Source organism: Conger conger, chromosome 9, assembly GCF_963514075.1.
Source record: "Conger conger chromosome 9, fConCon1.1, whole genome shotgun sequence".
In the NCBI taxonomy this organism is placed as follows: domain Eukaryota; kingdom Metazoa; phylum Chordata; class Actinopteri; order Anguilliformes; family Congridae; genus Conger; species Conger conger.
In genome coordinates, this window is record NC_083768.1 from 33765826 (window position 1) to 33784672 (window position 18847).

The following is an 18847-nucleotide window of genomic DNA, read 5'->3' on the forward strand; positions in this document are numbered from 1 at the left end:
TCATACCCCTGCATTGTTCTGGAGAGGTCCAGGATGGCACAAGCTACCACACTCCTACTTTGAAATTTGTGTAGTCTGGCCGTTATGGCAGCTGGCAGCTGAGCAGCGCAGTTATTCGGTTTGGTGGGGCGGCAGACTGAATTCTCCCAGAGCAGCAGGTGAGCGGCAGGGTCAGAATACCAGTCACACTGCCTGAAATGAAACTCCCAGCTACAGATGGCACTGGAACAGTCAGGTTTGTGGACAGTAGGGTGTAGAAATACACCGGACACTGCATGGATGAATCGTCCAGGAAGTAAGGCTGATTCCTTCATAATGAATCTACTCAGAGTAAGCTCTAAAGAACCGAAAGGTCAAACAGCTGAACTGAAGCTCACTGGAGAAGAACCGCCATCACAGAAGGCCATATCAATGACACGCTTAGGGACACAAGCATTGGAGTCCTAACACCCACTGGGCTGGGGCTAGTGCGGAGAAGCTGCTTGCACAGAGAAACTGGAGGAACGTTCCGGAAGGGACGTGGGGAAACTGGCAACAGCGTACACAGAGAATGGAACAATGCCTCTCTGCCCCCAAAGACAAAGAATCCCTTCATTCTCCCACCCTCGGGATCCCTTTCCCCAGACAGACAATGACCACAGGACACACGACATGTGGAATAATATATATCTATATTGTTTAATACCGAAAGGATTCCTTTCTCTCTTTCTTGTGTTACAGACAACATACACTAGCCAATACAATAAATGACATAGAATAATAGACTATTATTAGCACCTCTAGACACAATCATCTTTGTATTGGTTTTAACGTTCCGTTTATATAACCACAACAGTTACTGCCTACATGTGGTTTATGTACACTGGAGTTAGCTAAGACATTGTGTTTACATACTGTAGCAAAATATAGAATCAGCAATACAGAGGACTGAAATGCAAATGATTGGCTCACTAGATTGTGAAAAAAAATGATGTGGATGGGAGATTTGTTTTAGCTTTGAAAACATTTACAAAACGTGAATGAACATAAAAGGATATTTGAGTCTTGGATAAGAATTAGCTTCACATTAGCAAGTCTTTTAAAATGCAATTAAAAAGGCCTCTTCCTCCCTAAGGGAACCCAAAACAATAAAACAAATGGATTGTCCCCGATATCTCCTCTTTAACGTGTGCTAAACTGTTTTAACTTGTCCTCTTGTGTCAGCCATTTTATTCTGCTGCTCCTCATTCAATAACCTCCACCAGTCACACATGGATACAAATACAACCAAAAATATGAAAATAAAGCAAAACAGTTGAAGTGCTCAAATTCCACCAATAAAACATATGTATCATTGGCTTGCCTATTGCATACTTTAATGTAAAAAACAGTTACAATACTATAATTCACAACCTTATCTATATGCTACCTTCATGTTCTACAGTAGATACACTTGTAGCACTTTTAGACCCACATCCAGAAACTGGGAGCACATCTTTTAAATTGTATTTCTCCTTTTGGTCTGTGCAAGAAGGCCACATAAGTCCTGCTCGGCTAACAAGCCCTCACCACAGTAGCAGCAAAAGCTTAAAATGAAAACACAATTAAAAACATTTTGGAATAACAGAAACAAATACCATTTCACTATCTAAAGCACATGAACAGTTCACACATTCAGACCAGAACAAATAACTTTTCTTAAAGGAAAGTGCAGTCATCTTCCTGTGCTTTTACTTGGTCATCCTAAAAATACGTCTCAGAGCCGAAAAATGAATTTGTATCAAATTGGCAGGTGTGTTTCTACAGCGTCAGGTTAAAATTATAACAGTGCACAACCATGTTTTTACATTGTCTTTATGGAAAGTGCGTCTCTCCATTTTAATGCTGAGAGTCGATATTAATTTGATACAAGCTCATAAACACAGCCCCTGCAATACCCATTATTGGTCACATATCCCAGACTGACCGAGTCATAATCTATAAACATCCAGAAAGCAAGTCCGGCAGCAAATATAATGCACTTTCAATAAATTGCCCAAGAGAAATGAAAAAGGATTAATCTGTTCTTCTCAAATCATTTACTTAGTTGCAAGACGCACAATGTTTTCCACAATTTAAAAAACACTCTCTGCCTTTCTGGAGCCTAATAAGAGCAAAAGGAGTTTAAAGGTTGAATATATTCCCTCCAGACCGCAAATTAAACCACAATTACACTGTGCTACCATCAAACAGAACCTCAGTCTGCAGCTGCTGCTGCTTCTCAGAGCCTCACACAAACGCCAACTATTCTAATCTTTTTCTTTTCTTTCTGAAATGCACTAAAGTAAAAAAATGACCATTTCCACATGAGAATACAAGTGCTGTTGATTTATTAGGAACTAAGGTTAATTTAAAAAATTTGGCCATAACGTAGAATGATAAAATATTAGAATGGCACTGCTTAGGAATACACTACCCGTTCGCTATTTACTGTTTTTAAACTAAACCTGTTGGCAAAATGAAGTGCCGTTGCTTATTGAAATAAACAGAATAAGTGATATGTACCAGGGATACCTGATTAGGGCTGTATTCTTGTGTTCACACAAAAGCCAGATCTAAACAGGAACATGACAACAGCTCCAATCAGGAGCAATGGAGCATGACCGTGTTTTCCTGTTGTGTTTCAGCAAACAGCTTAAGCTGACCACTTTGGTGAGATTGATTACGGAGCTGAAGCTTGAAAATCGTAGAGGGACCAAGGACAAATTAACTTCAGGGCACTCTCTCGAAAATAGCTTAATACACCTCATCCCCCACATACCAGTCCGTAGAGCGACACTGTAACAAACTCTAATGGCATATTAAAGTGTGATCTGGCCTGAGAAGATAGGCCTACTTACTGAAATCTCTTAGTTCTGGATACAGGCCAGATGCCATACCACACATTGTTTGAGGAGTACCACTGATGTGGAAAGTAAATTTACCCAGCCCACTTTACCTATCATATGACACCCCTATTTGTTGTATAAAGAATATGGTGTGTCTCCCAAGAAGTGAAACACACTACAGGTAAGTTGTAGGTCTAATAAAATAATGCAATATTTCCACTTGGGTGCCATGTCTGCACCCAGATTTTATGACCTTTCTACACCAAAGCACCAGAAATTACATTAGTCTCTTCTGGAATATGACATGGTTATTCACAAACCTCAGAAAATATCTGGATTCCCACTCTAGGTATGTGGAAATATAGCTATTTTAGAACTGCCCCTTTAACAAAAAGTATCAAGCAATTTCTGAAATTTCAATTCCAATTTTTGATACAATTGCACTGCTGTACAAACACATAATCACAAAGGTGATTGATCTTCAGCACCCCAATGAAGAAATCAAAAGCTCTGAAAAGAAATAAACTCAATCTGCTGTCATCAAGACCATCTCAACAACGAGACTTTAACAAACACAAAAATCAGAAAAGGCCAGAAAGAAAAAATGTAGACACAATTTACTTTCCATTCGGACCATGATAGCTTCCTAAGGGTTTATCATTTCCTCCCATTCAGAAACCGTTTCTAAAAATGATTATCCTACTTCAGTACAACAAACTGTCCCCCACAGGTTACCTGAAGTTCAGGGCAGCCTATGCCTATACTTACAGCAAAAACACTAAGAAATTAAAAACAAATTAGCCCCTTTTCCTAAGAAAATACATAGGATTTTATTAAGTTGTTGCAGGACAAAAAATCTGTGTGTATGTGTCTGCGTATACTTAAACGCATAGATGATGGATGCATTCACAGATAATGAAAACAAATGGCGTCTGACCTCTAAGAATTATCGAAGTTGAATAAACACTTATGTGGGCTATATCTGTCCACATTTAGCTAACTGACATTTTTGTTTGAAAACTGAATTTAAGAACGAGTCCAATTACATTGTGCTTATCTCTTTAATCAATCATTAACCAACTCAGTACAGACCATCATATATTTATATATATTATTATTATTGGCAGAAATAAACAAATATTACTAAGAGGAAGATGCAATACTCCTGCCATGTTCATACAGGGCTGTATTAAAAAGGGAGTGGGTATAAATAAAGAGTTCAAATGTTCCTTTATTGATGTATAAACATGTAGCCATGTTCCTCAGTGAATGTGCATTTTATTCTGCGACCACAAGGGGGAGACTATGCTCTACGAGTTAAAGTGCAACCACTCCCACAGGCCTGATTCACAACAGAGCCCATCCACCGATTGCCACATCCACCGACACAGAGTGACACTAGCCACAACCAATAAGGGCTGGGGATTCAACAGGTCCAAAAGAAAGACCCAATCAATGCTGCCACAGTGCAAAGTTCCAGGCCAACTTTAACCTGGACCATGTATGCACAAAGCAGCCAATCAGGACTCTCCAACAGCTATAAAATCAAAGGTAAAAAAAACAAACAAATAGTACCATTTTTTACCAGATGTTTTGGTTTAACTCCAGGCTACAGTCATTACGCCCTTCCCACCGTTATCGCACAATATAAAACACAATGTAACATTATTAAACATGTATTACTACTTGATAAGGTGCTTCAGAAAATTTCTTTAAAATGTCTTATAATACAACAGCTTACTACAGATACAAAAGCTTATCGCAACTTCAAATGCTTTCATTAGTGCCTACCGACACTCAAAATAACATTCATGTTTCTCGCATTCAGATGTAAACAAAGGGAAAAATGGCCATTCTACAAAAATAATATTTCCTGTGTATACGGTGTACAGATAAATATGTATTTTTAAATGAATAACATCATAAATACTGCACAAAAGGTACAGGCCTTTTTTCTGCACTATACAAGTATCGTATGAGCTCACATACCATGCATCAAAACAGTCTGCGGAAATATCCATCACCCCTCTGCAAATCTGGTTTTACATTATTATTATTTCAAACATGATATTTAAATCAAAATAATATAATTGTCAAAGTGCATTTGTCTAAAAAAAAAAGAAAGCGATGAAATTGCACTTATATTTTTGGGTGTTAATTCCAAAGGCTTAACAGATAAGGTTTTCCAACTTGCCAGACAAATCATTATCATAAACACTTCATAGGGCTATAGCTTTCGTAAAGAGATGCAATGACTTCCAATCAAATCTGAAAGACCATTGCCGTGTAATGTCTTTAAAAATGAAGGTCAGACTCATACAAACTGATAGCAGTAAATGCGGGCAAGATTTAACCAACATTAGTCCTCAGGGCCAAATCAAAATGTAAGGGAAAGATAACCCTTTGATGTCACACACCCATGACGGATTTGGCAGTTTTACTGATTTACCATGAAGTTGCACATCTCGTGTGTCATAATTAGCTACTTTCTGGCCACAGTGAAGCTGCGGACATAAATATGAAAATTGATTCATACTCATTAAAATGGACTCAACATGTTCGGTTATATCTCGGGCCACCTGTTAAAATCAGCACCATTCCCTGTTCCATCTCCCAGCAGGACTTCATCGTGCACGAATCCCCACGTGAATTAAATAATGTTCGGTGCCGAACAGAACTCCACTGGGAATACGGGCTGGCAGGATGAAGCACTCAGTAAAGCAGAGGGTACTGTAGCATGGGAGACAATAAGAGCGGGAAGTAAGAAATATCCCCGCAACCCACACAATGTGCTGCGAAAAAAAATTAAATCTGCCCTATGGGCTCTCAAATCTGATTCTTATAGCATTCCAGAAAGAAAAAAAATTATTGTGAACCTATTTTTACAGTATGTTTTTCCCCCTCATAAAAACTACTCCGGAAAATACAGTAGAAATGCAAGACGTGTGATTCCTGCATTATATAACTGAAGAAAATTGTTACTCTTCTTGCAGTGGCACCATATAGCCGAAATTGATTGTACAGCTAATTAATAAGCACCAGATGTTTAGACTACACTGCATTAAAATACATGCCATAAAACAGAAACGTGGCATTGGCAACCTGACTGGGAAATTAACTAGATCACCACATCGTTAAAACTAATAGCCCAACCGCAGAACTGGGGATCAGGGACCTCCAGACTGGCCCCCTGGTCAGTATGACACGGAGTAGGATGAAGAACTAAGGTCTAGTACCAAAACAGGAATCCTTCCCTCCTATTCTACAGCATGATCTCATTTTTCTATACTGTATGCATTTATTACATAATACTATATTACTGCCAGCTGAACTGGCATTTTCCTACACCAGCTATGAGATTGAAAAACATGATCTCCAATATGCTGAACTGGAGAGAAAGAAAACTGAATTTGTAACCCAACGATTGCAAAACCTGCACAGGTCAATTTCAACTATTCACATCAATTTTAATATGGAGCGGGGCTGTCTGTATGCGTGAGAAACTTTTTTTCAGACGAAATGGAACTGAATATTCTATTGTGGGCTATGCTTCACTGTAAGTGTAGCCAGTGTTGCCACATGGTCTTGTGATTTTTCAGTCACTGAGTGACAGGGGACCAGAAGCCATGAGGCTCATGAGACAAAGTCCACATTCAGGTAGGGGAGCAAACTAATCCAAGTGCCAAGTTAATGTCACATTTTTCTTTTTTTTTTTAATTGCTTAATGTAAGCAAGAAATTGTGTAGTTTGGGCAGAGTTTGGAAGAGTACCTCCTCCACATTTTAGACTGCCCTTGGGGATCAAAGAGTTTGATTAAATCGACCGCGATATTTAACGACCAACTGGTCAAGAGACTGTGTTCCACAGAAACCCTCTCACTCACATTCTAACAGACAGAAGTGCAAAACTTCCATTGTGCCCTGCACAGTTTCACACATCCGTGCTTTACAAAAACCTTAAAAATGGCATTACATGCCTAATATCGCAACATAGCTGAGGACAGAGTGCATCATAATCACCACTGGGGGTAAAATGGCTAATAAATGCAGCATAGCATCACCCTATAAACTACACTCGCAGGATTTGATTATTGCGATGCAATATGAACACACTTAAAGACAAATAAGCATTTTGATATCACTGGAGAGACATGTGAAATCAGTGGGACTGCTACATCTGCTACAAGGAAAATAAAAATATACTTATAGCTTCTTTATCATAGTGGTGGCAAAGTCATCAGAAATATCCACCACCATCTTGTCTTGAGGGGAATCATTAGACAAATCCAACAGAGTTCCGAGTATCTGTACCGTTGGTTAACTTTGAACGACCACCTGCCTTGACCCTTTTCAGGGCTGTGTGTAACACTGTCTGGGAACATCCCTGTAAGGAACCACTCATATCCCCTCGGGAACCTCCTAAGAAAAATCCGGAAGGATAAAAGAGCGTTGATTGGGTGGGCGAGGAGTTTTCCCCCAGGGTGTTTTCTGCCAATGTTTGTTGACCAGGACCTCACTCCCCAGAAACCTCATCCCCCAACAACTCCTCAGGAAAATAACCGAAGCATCAAACAAAAGAAAAATATCAAAAAATTCTGTTCAGCTCAAAAAAGTTGAGGGTTTTGCAAGGGCCACCAGAAAGTCCCTTACATAAGACGGAGCAGAGATTTGTGGTAAAGCCTGTGCAAATCCCAAATGCGGCAAAGCGGCACTCGAGTGTGGCATTACCCAGCAGCCAACGCCGACAAAAACTTTCAGAAAAGATCCTACCGAAAAGAAATGGCAGACGTGTTCCACATGGAAAAAAAAAAAGTTAAGGGCTTTGATACAGGTTAATATATTTAATACACGTATATAAAATTCTGCTATGTAAATGCAATCTACATTTTGTTCATAGCCTCTGAAACCAAACAGTGTGTCAGAGAACAGAGACACTATGAATGGCTAGGAAACTTAAACTGTAGGAACCCTGGGGGTTTGAATTTAAGTCTGCAATTCTGAGTTTGGCAGAGTGAGGTCACGGATTCTTTGGGGGGGGGAGACACACCAATGATTAATTATTATTATTAATCCTTCCAGTGGAGAAAAGGGGGGGCAGGGGGGGCAGAGGGGAGGCTGAGAGACCCCCCATGGAGTGGAGGAGAGGGAGGGAGAGGTGGGCGTGGGGCGAGGCGACGTCTCCGGCCTGCGTTGGCAGCGTCACCGGCTCCGCCTGATTGACGCTGGCCTCCATGTTGCCGACCGGGGAGACGGGGTCGAGGCCCAGCGGGTCGGCCTCGGAGGTGGCGGGGTTGCTGACCCGGAAGCACTTCTCCTTGTGGGCCTTGAGCATGTTGGAGAAGCGGAAGCGCTGGCCGCACACGTCGCAGGGGTACGGCTTCTCGCCCGTGTGTGTGCGGCGGTGACGCTTCATGTTGGGCCGGCTGGTGAAGCTCTTCCCGCAGATCTCACAGATGTATGGCTTCTCTCCTGCAACGGACGGACGACACAGGCGTACAAACACTCAGCAGACTCCACACACACACGGCACATAACAACCCTGTCCAAGGGGCTGACGGGTGTCTGTTAAAAGCACCATGGTCTGGTGTTAAATCACAAAACAATGTTCTCCTATGTCCATTTGAGACTTTCCCACTGGTTCAGTGAACTTTCAAATTTTAATTATTTACCTAAGGCCTCCAATTGAATGGTAACCTGAAAGTGCTTCTTTCAGGGGTCAGTCAGCTGCTCTAAAACCCTCCGGACAGGGAGTAAACACCACAGCTCAGCTCCAGAGTGGCAGTAGACTACACGGTCTTACCAGTGTGAGTCTTCATGTGCTCATCGAAGTACTGCTTCATGTTGAAGTCCTTGCCGCACCACTGGCACATGAACTGCTTGTGTCCAATATGGATGCTCATGTGGGAACGCAGCTGGTATTTATACTGGAAGCGTTCACTGCAGTTCTGGAACAAAGAAGGTACTATCTATATGTGTGCATGTAGATGGGCATGTATGCATTTACCACATGTATGGATTTCAGTATGTATACATAGCGATGTTTACACATGATATCATATCTGACCTCGCACTTGAATGGTTTCTCCCCGGAGTGCTGCAGGGAATGCACCTTGAGGGACATGCTACGCTTGAAGGACTTGCCGCACGTCTCGCATGTGAACGGCATGTCCTTGGTGTGAGCTAGGACAGACAGGAGAGGACACTTAAGCTTCAGACATCGAACGTTAGCAGAGCTGGAGCTGAAGATCGATATTCAGAGGATGGATTTGTGCTTGCTTTATCGAAGTCACTGAGTTAAGCTCCATTCTTCATTTCTTCTAAAGTTGCTATCAATCATTAATACAATGGACTTCAGGTTTTCATGATTCTGTGTATGACTAAGCAATACTAGGATAAGGAGAATGTCAAGGTGATTATCAGCACAGGCGTGCTGCGGTCAAAGGCAGGAGACAGGAAGCATAGCTGGCCTACTGTCAACCAGCACACCCATGCTGATTTAGTTCCCTACACCATAACAAACAACCTTGAATGCGATATTGCCTGCATACAACTTATTTTAAGTAGCAGTTTAACACTGCATTAAAAACGATAACAAATACCAATGCTTTCTTTTCAATTCAGACCTGTGGCAAATACAGTTCCAACAACTGTCACTGTTGCCAGGCAACACTACAAACAAATACAAAGATGTGAAATCTTTGTATGTGTTGGAAGCATTTTCTAGAAAAACAAAAACTACGTAGATGAGAAACAAAAACAATGCAATGTTTTCTTATTTAGTTTAGTTAGTGCTTTACAAAAATAACATCCTGAGATATTTCCATATAGCCTAGAGCACGTCAGACAGCAATAGAACCTCACGTTCTTTACAAGGGTAATTGTCATTTCTTAAAGCCAATTAAATTTTTCTCATGCACACGACAATATTAATAGCTTAACATAAATAATAAATAAGAATATAAACGCATAATAAGGACATGCACTTATAGGTCATGAAGTTGTGCCCAGTGTTGGGATATGATGAAGCCTTAGCAACACTCAAATGCGACTGACAATGCATTTCAGTTTCACATTAAAGTAAAGAGGCACATTAATATCCTCAGGTCAGACAAGGACAGACATAATATATTGGTCGGTGGGGAATAAACCCATCTGTGGCCGAAGGCAATCGTCTCCTTGGAGGGTGAAGGTATTTAATTAGCATATTAATGTGTGAGTCACTGCAGACTGGGTTATCTATTGAGGTGGGCTTGGAGGATTGCAGGTGTATCGCGGGGTTCAAAGTAGAAAACAGGAGTGTTTTCTGTATCTCAGAATAAAATGTGAATCTTGAATGCTATTGAGGATTATCATCATAATTTGTTTGTCAGACAGTTCTCTAACAGGTGACACAAACACTCCCAGAAATGATTGGCTTCACTGTCCCAAAATAATTATCAATATTTTGCCCTGCAGTTCACATTTAGCATGGGCCACGTATCATAGAGGCTTTAACACTGGCATATCTGCATATATTCAGCAGGGCTTTCCAAATTAAACTTTAGGAAAGTGCTTAGCTGGATATCCCGTTAGCACTCGCTAAGTAAAAAAAGATGCCAGTTGATAAATAATTGGCTGATCCATTTATTTAAATTTAAATTTCTCACAGAAACAACATAAGCTGCTTTTTGAATACTTATCTGCAGTGGGTGTGATGGCAAGGCCAAAGTATGGGTCAAAACCAAACAGCTCATGGCTAGAAGCGCATCATTCTGGACACCGCCCTACACTTCTGGCCCCTGGAATGCTAGACTAGGTTTGTGTCTGAGTGACGGCTAGGCCAACAGCTGCCGGTTCCCCTCAGCATCACTCATTAAAGCCCTGAGACAGGCCTCAGCACTTAAAACTGAATGCACTTGTGTCAACCTTCTTCAAGCACAGAATTTGTTTTGGAATGGTTTATGAACAGGTTATGACATGCTAAGAATAGTTCTTGAAGGTTTTGGACAAAATAATACAGCGTGCCGTGAAATCTTATCAATTAACTTGAGACACTGCCATTCTCACAAATTAATAAAATAATTAATAAAATAACATTTCATTTAGTTTATTAATATTACCATTTATTTTGGCCGAACCTGTGCCAAACCAATCAAAAAGCAGGATGCAGTCGTGTATCATACAGCACCCACATAAAAGGTTATGACGGATCGTACTCACCAACCATGTGCTTTCTGACATGGGCCATGGTGTAGAACTTCTTCTCACAGATCTCACAGGAGAACTTTTTCTCGGCGTAGCCATGGACGATCTTGTTATGCTCATGGAGAGACCACAGCTTTTTAAAGGCCTTCCCGCAGGTAACACACTGAAAGTGACCAGAGAGCATATGACAGAGGCTGAAGCCAAATTCACGGTGAACACCTGAATTAAAATGAGTGTGGGACGCTAACCTCACCTTGCATTTTAATAAATAAAAAAAAAGGTATTCCAGTGCCTCAAAAGATATTCATAATACCTGTTAGGGCACTAACAGGAGTTTAAACTACCTAATAGTAGTATCCATACTATACTATAGACCATACTGAAGCAGTAACCATTTAAGCGAAGTGGAAAACATGACGTTTTAACTAAAAATGGAATATAAACATTTACTTTAAAAAATTGCCTTACATTTTTGACAGGCCCCTTGAATTTTGTTTCAAAGCAGACATGGGAAATGGAAAAAAGCCTCAGACTGTTGCAAGGAGTATAAATCAAATGCTCATTCATCAGTCATGCATTATGCAGTACATCGAGTCAGTTGTATCATATGGTGACAGCAGAAAATGAAATGTGTGTTGAAGAAAATGTCAGACTTCTCCACTGTGAAACTGCCAAACTGTAAGGTAAACAACATATTCAATTTTAAAGTTAACCTTAAGCCCACACAGATGCATCACCAAACTGTTACAGCAGATAGAAACAACTTCTTTTCAGTTCACATTTGCAAGACTTGTGGTCTTGGAATGGTTGCCAGAGGATTTAAAAAATAAAAATAAAAATAAAAATAAAAATCTGGTTAACCAGTCTCTGGCTAAGCCTGTTTATGGCAGTAAAGCAGTGCTGGTTATATGACATAAATACATTTATTATGCAACCAATTTGTTCGGCCTCCATGAGAGACAGGCGAGATGGCTAAGTGTTGTGTACAATGTCCTGGAAAGTCTTCCAGCTTGTCTTGAAATGTCTCGGCATAGACATGCATGTTTTCCAAAGCATAACCATGTCAGTGTCCATTAAGCAGTAACACAAGACAAAACCTGGAACACATCTGTGCGGGAGACGATCCAGTGACACACAGATGTTTCTGCGAGATTTGCACAAATATCTGGAGACCACAATTCATCTTGACCATGGGGAGGTTATCATATAATTATGATGATGATTATTGTAATTATGCAGTCAGCCAGCAGTAAAATAGAGCAATCTTTAGGATTTCATTACGACGGCTGCCTTATTGTAAATCAGCAAGTCAAGCACTTTGTCAATTAGATTCCTCTCCTGTGACCTACGATTCCTATTTTTCCATTATGACAACATTAATATTTCTTATGCATAGTGGGACCATATCTTGCCAGGATTTTGGAATCTACGTTTAGAAATACAGTTCATGAGGTGAACTGCAAACCTGTAGATCATATACAATACGGTGTGTTATTGAGATGGAAAATAAAAACCTATTTCTATCCCCTGTGGATTCGCTCTGCCCAGAAACCGTCTTAAAGCTTAAAGGGAAATATTTCAGGACTGTCATGCAGAAAAACAAACTCAGCAGGTGCTGGCCAGTACTGAGCTGCCACCCTTAAAACAATAAGCTCATAACCGCCCACAGCTCCGGCATATGGCCGCTCGTATTCACACAAGATGCTCAACACAAACGCCCCCACCGCGCCAGCTATGACGCAACTTCTCATGTCTCTGCGCTCTGTTATAACCAGGAACGGACCTCAGACCTCTACCAGAGGAACGCCCGAGCCACTTTCTCTTGGCATGTTCTTCATTGCAGAGTGGAACCAAATGAACAATAAGAGACGTGCAGGGATCCTTGAATGCTTTGTAATTTGATACTGTGCATCTCGCTGAGACTAATTAGTACCATTTTCACAGGAAGAGCCTGGATGCTAGAACGAGATAAAAGGGAAAAAGCTACTCTTGCCAGCCTTAATTTAGTCTATTTTAGACTTCCAGCTGTTCCAAGCAACATGGCGCTTTAAAGCCACAATATAACCATTTCAGCAGGATTTCATTTTTCACTCAGCATTAAGCGGATTTGTGTTGCAAATCTTATCCTTATTATAACAGTTTAATTATGCAGAATTCACACCGGAGGGCAATGTTGATTTAATCAGATTCCCCATTGCCCATATGCAGGTGGATACTTAATGGCTAATCAATGGTCAAAGTCCTCAAATTGTCAATCAAAAACAGTGCAATCAAATGATCTATTAAAATAGTTATAATATACATTTAAAAAAACCATATGAACAATTTTCAATTATTATTATTATTTTTTGGTTCATCCTGAAAGCAATACAGTTCTTACACTCGCTAATACACACTAAAGCAGGATTTGGTATTGATCATTTGGAGACCAAGTTTATTGCAAATTCAAGAGGACATTTACATTTTAACCAATCATGTGGTTATTCAGTGGGCTGCCAATCAGAAGTGAGCAAGAAGTGAATACCCAAGTGCTCTTATTTGTCTTACATTGTATTTAGGATTATGTGAAAAGGTGTCTGCATAGATGAAGCACTGCCCCCAAACTTTCAGGAACACTTAGATTATAATATTAGAAAAAGCATCCCAAATGTCAAGGTGATTAATATGAGGATGGCTCATCACTTCCAGATCAGCCTTGCGACTTTGACACTTGAGGTGAATTCCCAAAATAGAAATGTACAAATGGATAAAGAGAGCTTGTCTGGTGAGTAGTATGACTCCTGCCCTCTGACAGACAGAATGGACTACAGAACATACGGTACGGTACAACACACAGCAATCATTATTATAATCCATTCAAAACCACTACTTTGGAAAGTCATTTTGTGAGAAATTGTCATAAATGCCAGTCTGAACAGATAAGGGATAAATCCCTTGCAGTACACCATGAGAAATCAAAAAAGATATATTATTTTAATTTTCGGGCCATTTCATCCACAAAATGCTACAGCATAATAATTTGGGAACTTGAAACTCCTTGTAACTCAAAAGTTAGTTTTTAGATTGGAAAAAAATGGAGATTAAATTAAATGTAAAAAATTGTAGCTTTGATTACTGCAAAAGTTGATAATTTGTGAATGTTCTAAATAAAATTCTAAATATTCTAAATTAGGGAATGGGATACTTCACAAATTAATCAAGAAAAGATACTGAATGGTTTCTTAAACCAGACCTGGATTAAGGAAATGTTTAAAAACACCTGACTAATGAGACACAGCTGAGATGCCAACTATCCAATTACTTTTGGTCCCCTAATACATACACGGATCACCTGATATGCAGGTAAATACCCTGAAATTAAAGGTGCATTTGAACCTAATCTACATCGTTTCATTTCAAGTATAATGTGCTGGAGTACAGAGTCAAAAGAACAGAAATTGTACCACTGTCCAAATACAATAATTCCAAATTGCAATGATAATAGGTATACTGTTCAAGGCATTTAAAGAAGGCTTTGGCATCCTCAGGTATTAGAATAATCTTAGCTACCTTCCAGTGTTTAGGATAAATCCCACTTCCCACTCACCCCACCTCAGTTCCAATTACAATTTGGTGAAACTCAAATTCACAATTATTTTAACCATTAACTATGTTCATCTTAGCCCTCCATCCTGCACAGGACCCCCTGGCCGCTCCTCCAGGCCTTACCTGGATGCTCTTCTCACAGTTGGTCTGGTGGTGCAGAAGCAGCTCGCTCTCCAGCAGGAAGCGCTTGCCGCACTTGTCGCAGATCTGCATGCGGTTGTGGGTGACGTTCATGTGCTTCTCCAGGTACCAGCGGTTGTTGAAGACGCGTGGGCACTTCATGCAGGGGAAGGTCTGCTTCTCCTCCAGCTTCACCTTCTGCCCCGCGCCCTCCGGCCTCTTCTTCTTGTGCCGGCCCCGGCCCTTGTTGGCCCTGGTGACCGCGCCCAGTGCCTGGTGCACGGAGATTGTCGCCATGGCGCCCCCGGAGGCCCTAGTCTGCCGGCGAGTCCGTTCCAGCGTCTTCAACTCGGGAAGGTCGTGGTTCTCCACGTGCAGCACCTCCTCTTCATCCTCCTCGCTGATGTTGTCTAGCTCTTCCTCCTCACTCAGGTCCTCCTCCTCCTCCCCCACATCTGCGTCTTCATCATCCTCTTCGTTCTCCTCCTCCTCTTCGTCTTCCTCCTCCTCGCCTCCTCCTTCCTCCTCTTCGTCCGGCTCCTCTCCGCACCTGCCGCCCAGCAAGCCTGCGGCCTCTGCGGAGGAGGGCTTCCCCTCACTGCCCTTCGACACGTTCAGCGTCTGGTTGTTCAGGTTCACCTCCACGATTATCTGCTCCCGGTTGAAGGCCCGGCCGTCCGAGTTCTCCAACTCCCCAGCTTTGCCCTCCATCTTGCACAGGCTGCCGGCCCCGCTCTGCCCTCCCTCCTCCTTCTTAAAGTACTGCTTTATCTGCGCGCTGGGATGGGGCTTCTCCGTCCCGTCCTCCACCCGCACAGCGTAAGGGCCGCTGCCCTCGCGGGCGTAGATCTTGGCGTGGGCTGGGTCCACCTCCTGCTTCACCTCCCTGTAAAACTGGGCGGAGACCGCGCCGCCCCGTCCGTCCTGCGTGGGGGCGGGGTCCAGGGCGAGGCCCAGGGAGCGGTTCCTGATGAGCTCCTGGCAGGAGGCGACGATGTCGCTCATCTGGAGCACGGAGGCGGCCTTCAGCACCTCCTGCACGCTGCGGGCGTTGACCAGCAGCTTGGAGGTGTAGATGAAGTTGAGGATCTGCTGAAGGCCCTGAGCGGTGAGGGCCTCCAGCGACAGCTCCACGCGCTGGAGCTGCTTGTTCTGGGTGAAGAGGGAGTGGAAGAACTGGCTACAGGCCGCTAGCACCCCCTTGTGGGCCTGGAAGGTGTTCTTCTGGCGCACTAACACGATATCCACGTCGCAAAGCGCAGGCTGAAACAAGCGCTGCTCGTTGAGTCTGTCCATCAAACACGTAAAGTGGAGAGAAACATCCTCCACCAGCGAGAACTCTGTGCAAGGGTAGTCTGCCGTCTTCTCCACTATCAGCTGCAGGAGAAAGGAGGGGAATCAGTTGTGAAACGGTTTTTTAATTAATTAAAAAACAAGAGAGACCCCATTTCATGAGTCTGAAGGTACTTAACACTTTCCTATGACAACAGATATGGGGGAAACAGTCATCAATGTGAAACCCAAATGTAAACTTGATTAAGCATAGCGGTCTTAATATGAAAGCGGGGTACACAGCTGAATAAAGTTTCTCATGAAATATCAAAATAGGGGGACCAATTCACGAGGGCTATATAGTTGTAAAAAATATAAAACAGCCGCTTTCATCTAATTCAAAGTCTAAATTAATTTACAAAGAATTCATCAAGAGGATGTTTTCATTTAATGGATTTTCTGAGTAATTGGAAAGATACTGTAATTGAAACTCTGTGGCACCCAGGGTGCCAGTTATTCATAAAAGGAGCCTTTGTGCTTCTTCTTTTATGGGATGAACAGAGAAACTTACAGTCAGTCAATCTGAACAGAACCATATTCCAATTCCATGCAAATTATAATGCATGGCCTGCCAGAAAATAAGAGTATTAACATAAAAACTAGTGAAAGTCTTTTTGAAACTTGATGAAGCCGATCATACAAGCCATTTTCTGACACAATACTGCAGATTCTAAGACGCACAAACCTGGAACAAAGACCAGTGGTGGGCAATAAGCAGAGGCCAGCGTGAAACAGAATGTACTGGAAAGTATACACAGTAAGGATCTTGAAATTGGCGTTGTGTTTGCTGCAAGGGAACACTGGATAATCATAGGAATAGGGATGACATATTGCATACTTGGATCTTCAACATCTGTCCTCGACTTTGAATCACAATTAAAAGCAAATGTTCACCGTTTTCTTGAGAAACAATTCAGCGTGTTCAGCTGTTGCCTGAATTAACCGAGCAAGCTGTGTGAATGAAGAAGAAAGGGAGGCGTTCATCGTTTATACAATGTTACAGAAAATATTGATTCGGGGTAGCGATGTGTACTGTACATCAATAACATTACAGGTGTTTTAGAGAGCAAGAAGGCCAGCGTTCTAAATGCAACAATATGTTGTCCTTAACTATTGAGTTAGGGATCTATAAGGGTATTACTGGACATTGTTCAGTTTGTACAAGATGTAACATGATATTCATGACTGGTATTTTATTTGTTTCATTGCTCTGCCAATGAATTAATGAACTCCTAAATATCCATTTTATTTGTTTGGACTGAGATGCATCACCAGGTCCCCAATGCCCACAGATCCGAGGCAGTCTCGTGTTGTAGCCCACACAAAATACCAACAGCAATGCTTCTTGTTGCGAATCAGTTTTGTCAGCATTAAAACTAGACAGGACTATTTCAAAAGGGAAACTATCATGAGGGGATTCTTCCTTTGGGAAATCAAGCCGTGTTGCCACAATAAGAAGATTAAACCATTAAAAAAAGTAAACAAACAAAAAAAGGACAAACCTGATTCCAAGCAACAAATCAATAACGCTGTAACATATGTTCTCCTAGGTTCAGCAGTCATTCAGCGCTGCAAACTCTCCATCCCACCCCCACTGCAGTTCCTCCTCTGAGGAGCTGAATTCTCCCTGGGGTGGGGGACTGACATATTTTTCCACAGATCACTAGCCAGGACTCCAAGCCAAAAATCACAGAGTTCTACAGTACAGCTCCAGAACACTTATTTATCCGTCACTGGGTGCATGTGCTCTTTAAATATGATTTTTCTAAACAGGAATACATCATGTAATTGGTCCAATGTCCCAGCTGGGAAAAGAAAATGTAATTAAAAAGAACTGTAACAACCAATATATTTTTGTCAGTTTTTGGGGGCATGCACTTTTGGCTTATGCGAACACATCTGGGAAAAATGCAATCCAGCTCCCAGCTCCGATTTGAATTATCTCTGACAGAGGAGAGATACAAATCACACATTTACTTCAATATAGAATGAAACTACATTTACACCAACTAAAAACTGAATACCACTGGAAAAACTTCCACAAGGCCTTGATCAAATGAGTCAGGTAAATGCCAATCACGAGAGTAACACTGAAATCCACATTTCAAAAGAATGCCAGCAACTATGAATTATTAAAATATCAGAATCCAAATATCAAAGGCATCTAAAGTTGATACGCACATGTATTTCATTATAGTATAAAGTACTGTGTATGGAGTAATTGTTGTCATAAACCATTACATTAAAAAAATGTATCTTACACAAATAAAGTAAGATTCAATTTTTTTATTAATCTTACAAACAAAATAAATGGTTCACAAATATGTTTTGCCACTCACAAAGATAACCCTCCCCCACAGATTTTTACCAGTATATGGGAAAAGAAGTTTAAATGAATCCACAAACAGGGTCTACTCCAGCCCAGCAGACTTCAATACAATCTTTCACTACCTTCCACATTTCTCAGACCAATCAATCACACATCTTGCTGTGAGGAATGTCTCAAAAATCCACAAATGAATGCAAGTGATTCCACACATGCCAGGTGATGTGTAAAAGCATGCAGGGTCATTGTCAAATGACCATACATTGGTTAATATTTCAGGAAAAGTGTTGTAAAACACTGTGAGAGATTGGCTTGTAAGCACAAAAAAAAACCTTGTGAACAAATTATTTTGTTAATGGAAAATATTTGTAAATCTCATTTTATTTGTGTAAGATTCATACTATTTATTGAATGATTTATTAGACACTAAAACCCCCATAACTGTAGGTCAGTTT

General features: G+C 41.3%; 1 protein-coding gene across 1 annotated transcript in view; it reads right to left on the reverse strand.

Moving 5' to 3' along the window:
* Positions 1–7898: 7898 nt before the first annotated feature.
* The window catches only part of LOC133137508 (zinc finger and BTB domain-containing protein 47-like), a 32847-nt gene continuing 21898 nt past the window's right edge, over positions 7899–18847 (reverse strand). Inside the window, exons 2-6 of the mRNA XM_061255826.1 lie at positions 14738–16111; positions 11045–11192; positions 8910–9025; positions 8646–8790; positions 7899–8314 (exon numbers count right to left, since the gene is read on the reverse strand). Coding sequence (XP_061111810.1) covers positions 7899–8314; positions 8646–8790; positions 8910–9025; positions 11045–11192; positions 14738–16111 — 2199 coding nt within the window. The remainder of the gene's footprint in view (positions 8315–8645; positions 8791–8909; positions 9026–11044; positions 11193–14737; positions 16112–18847) is intronic.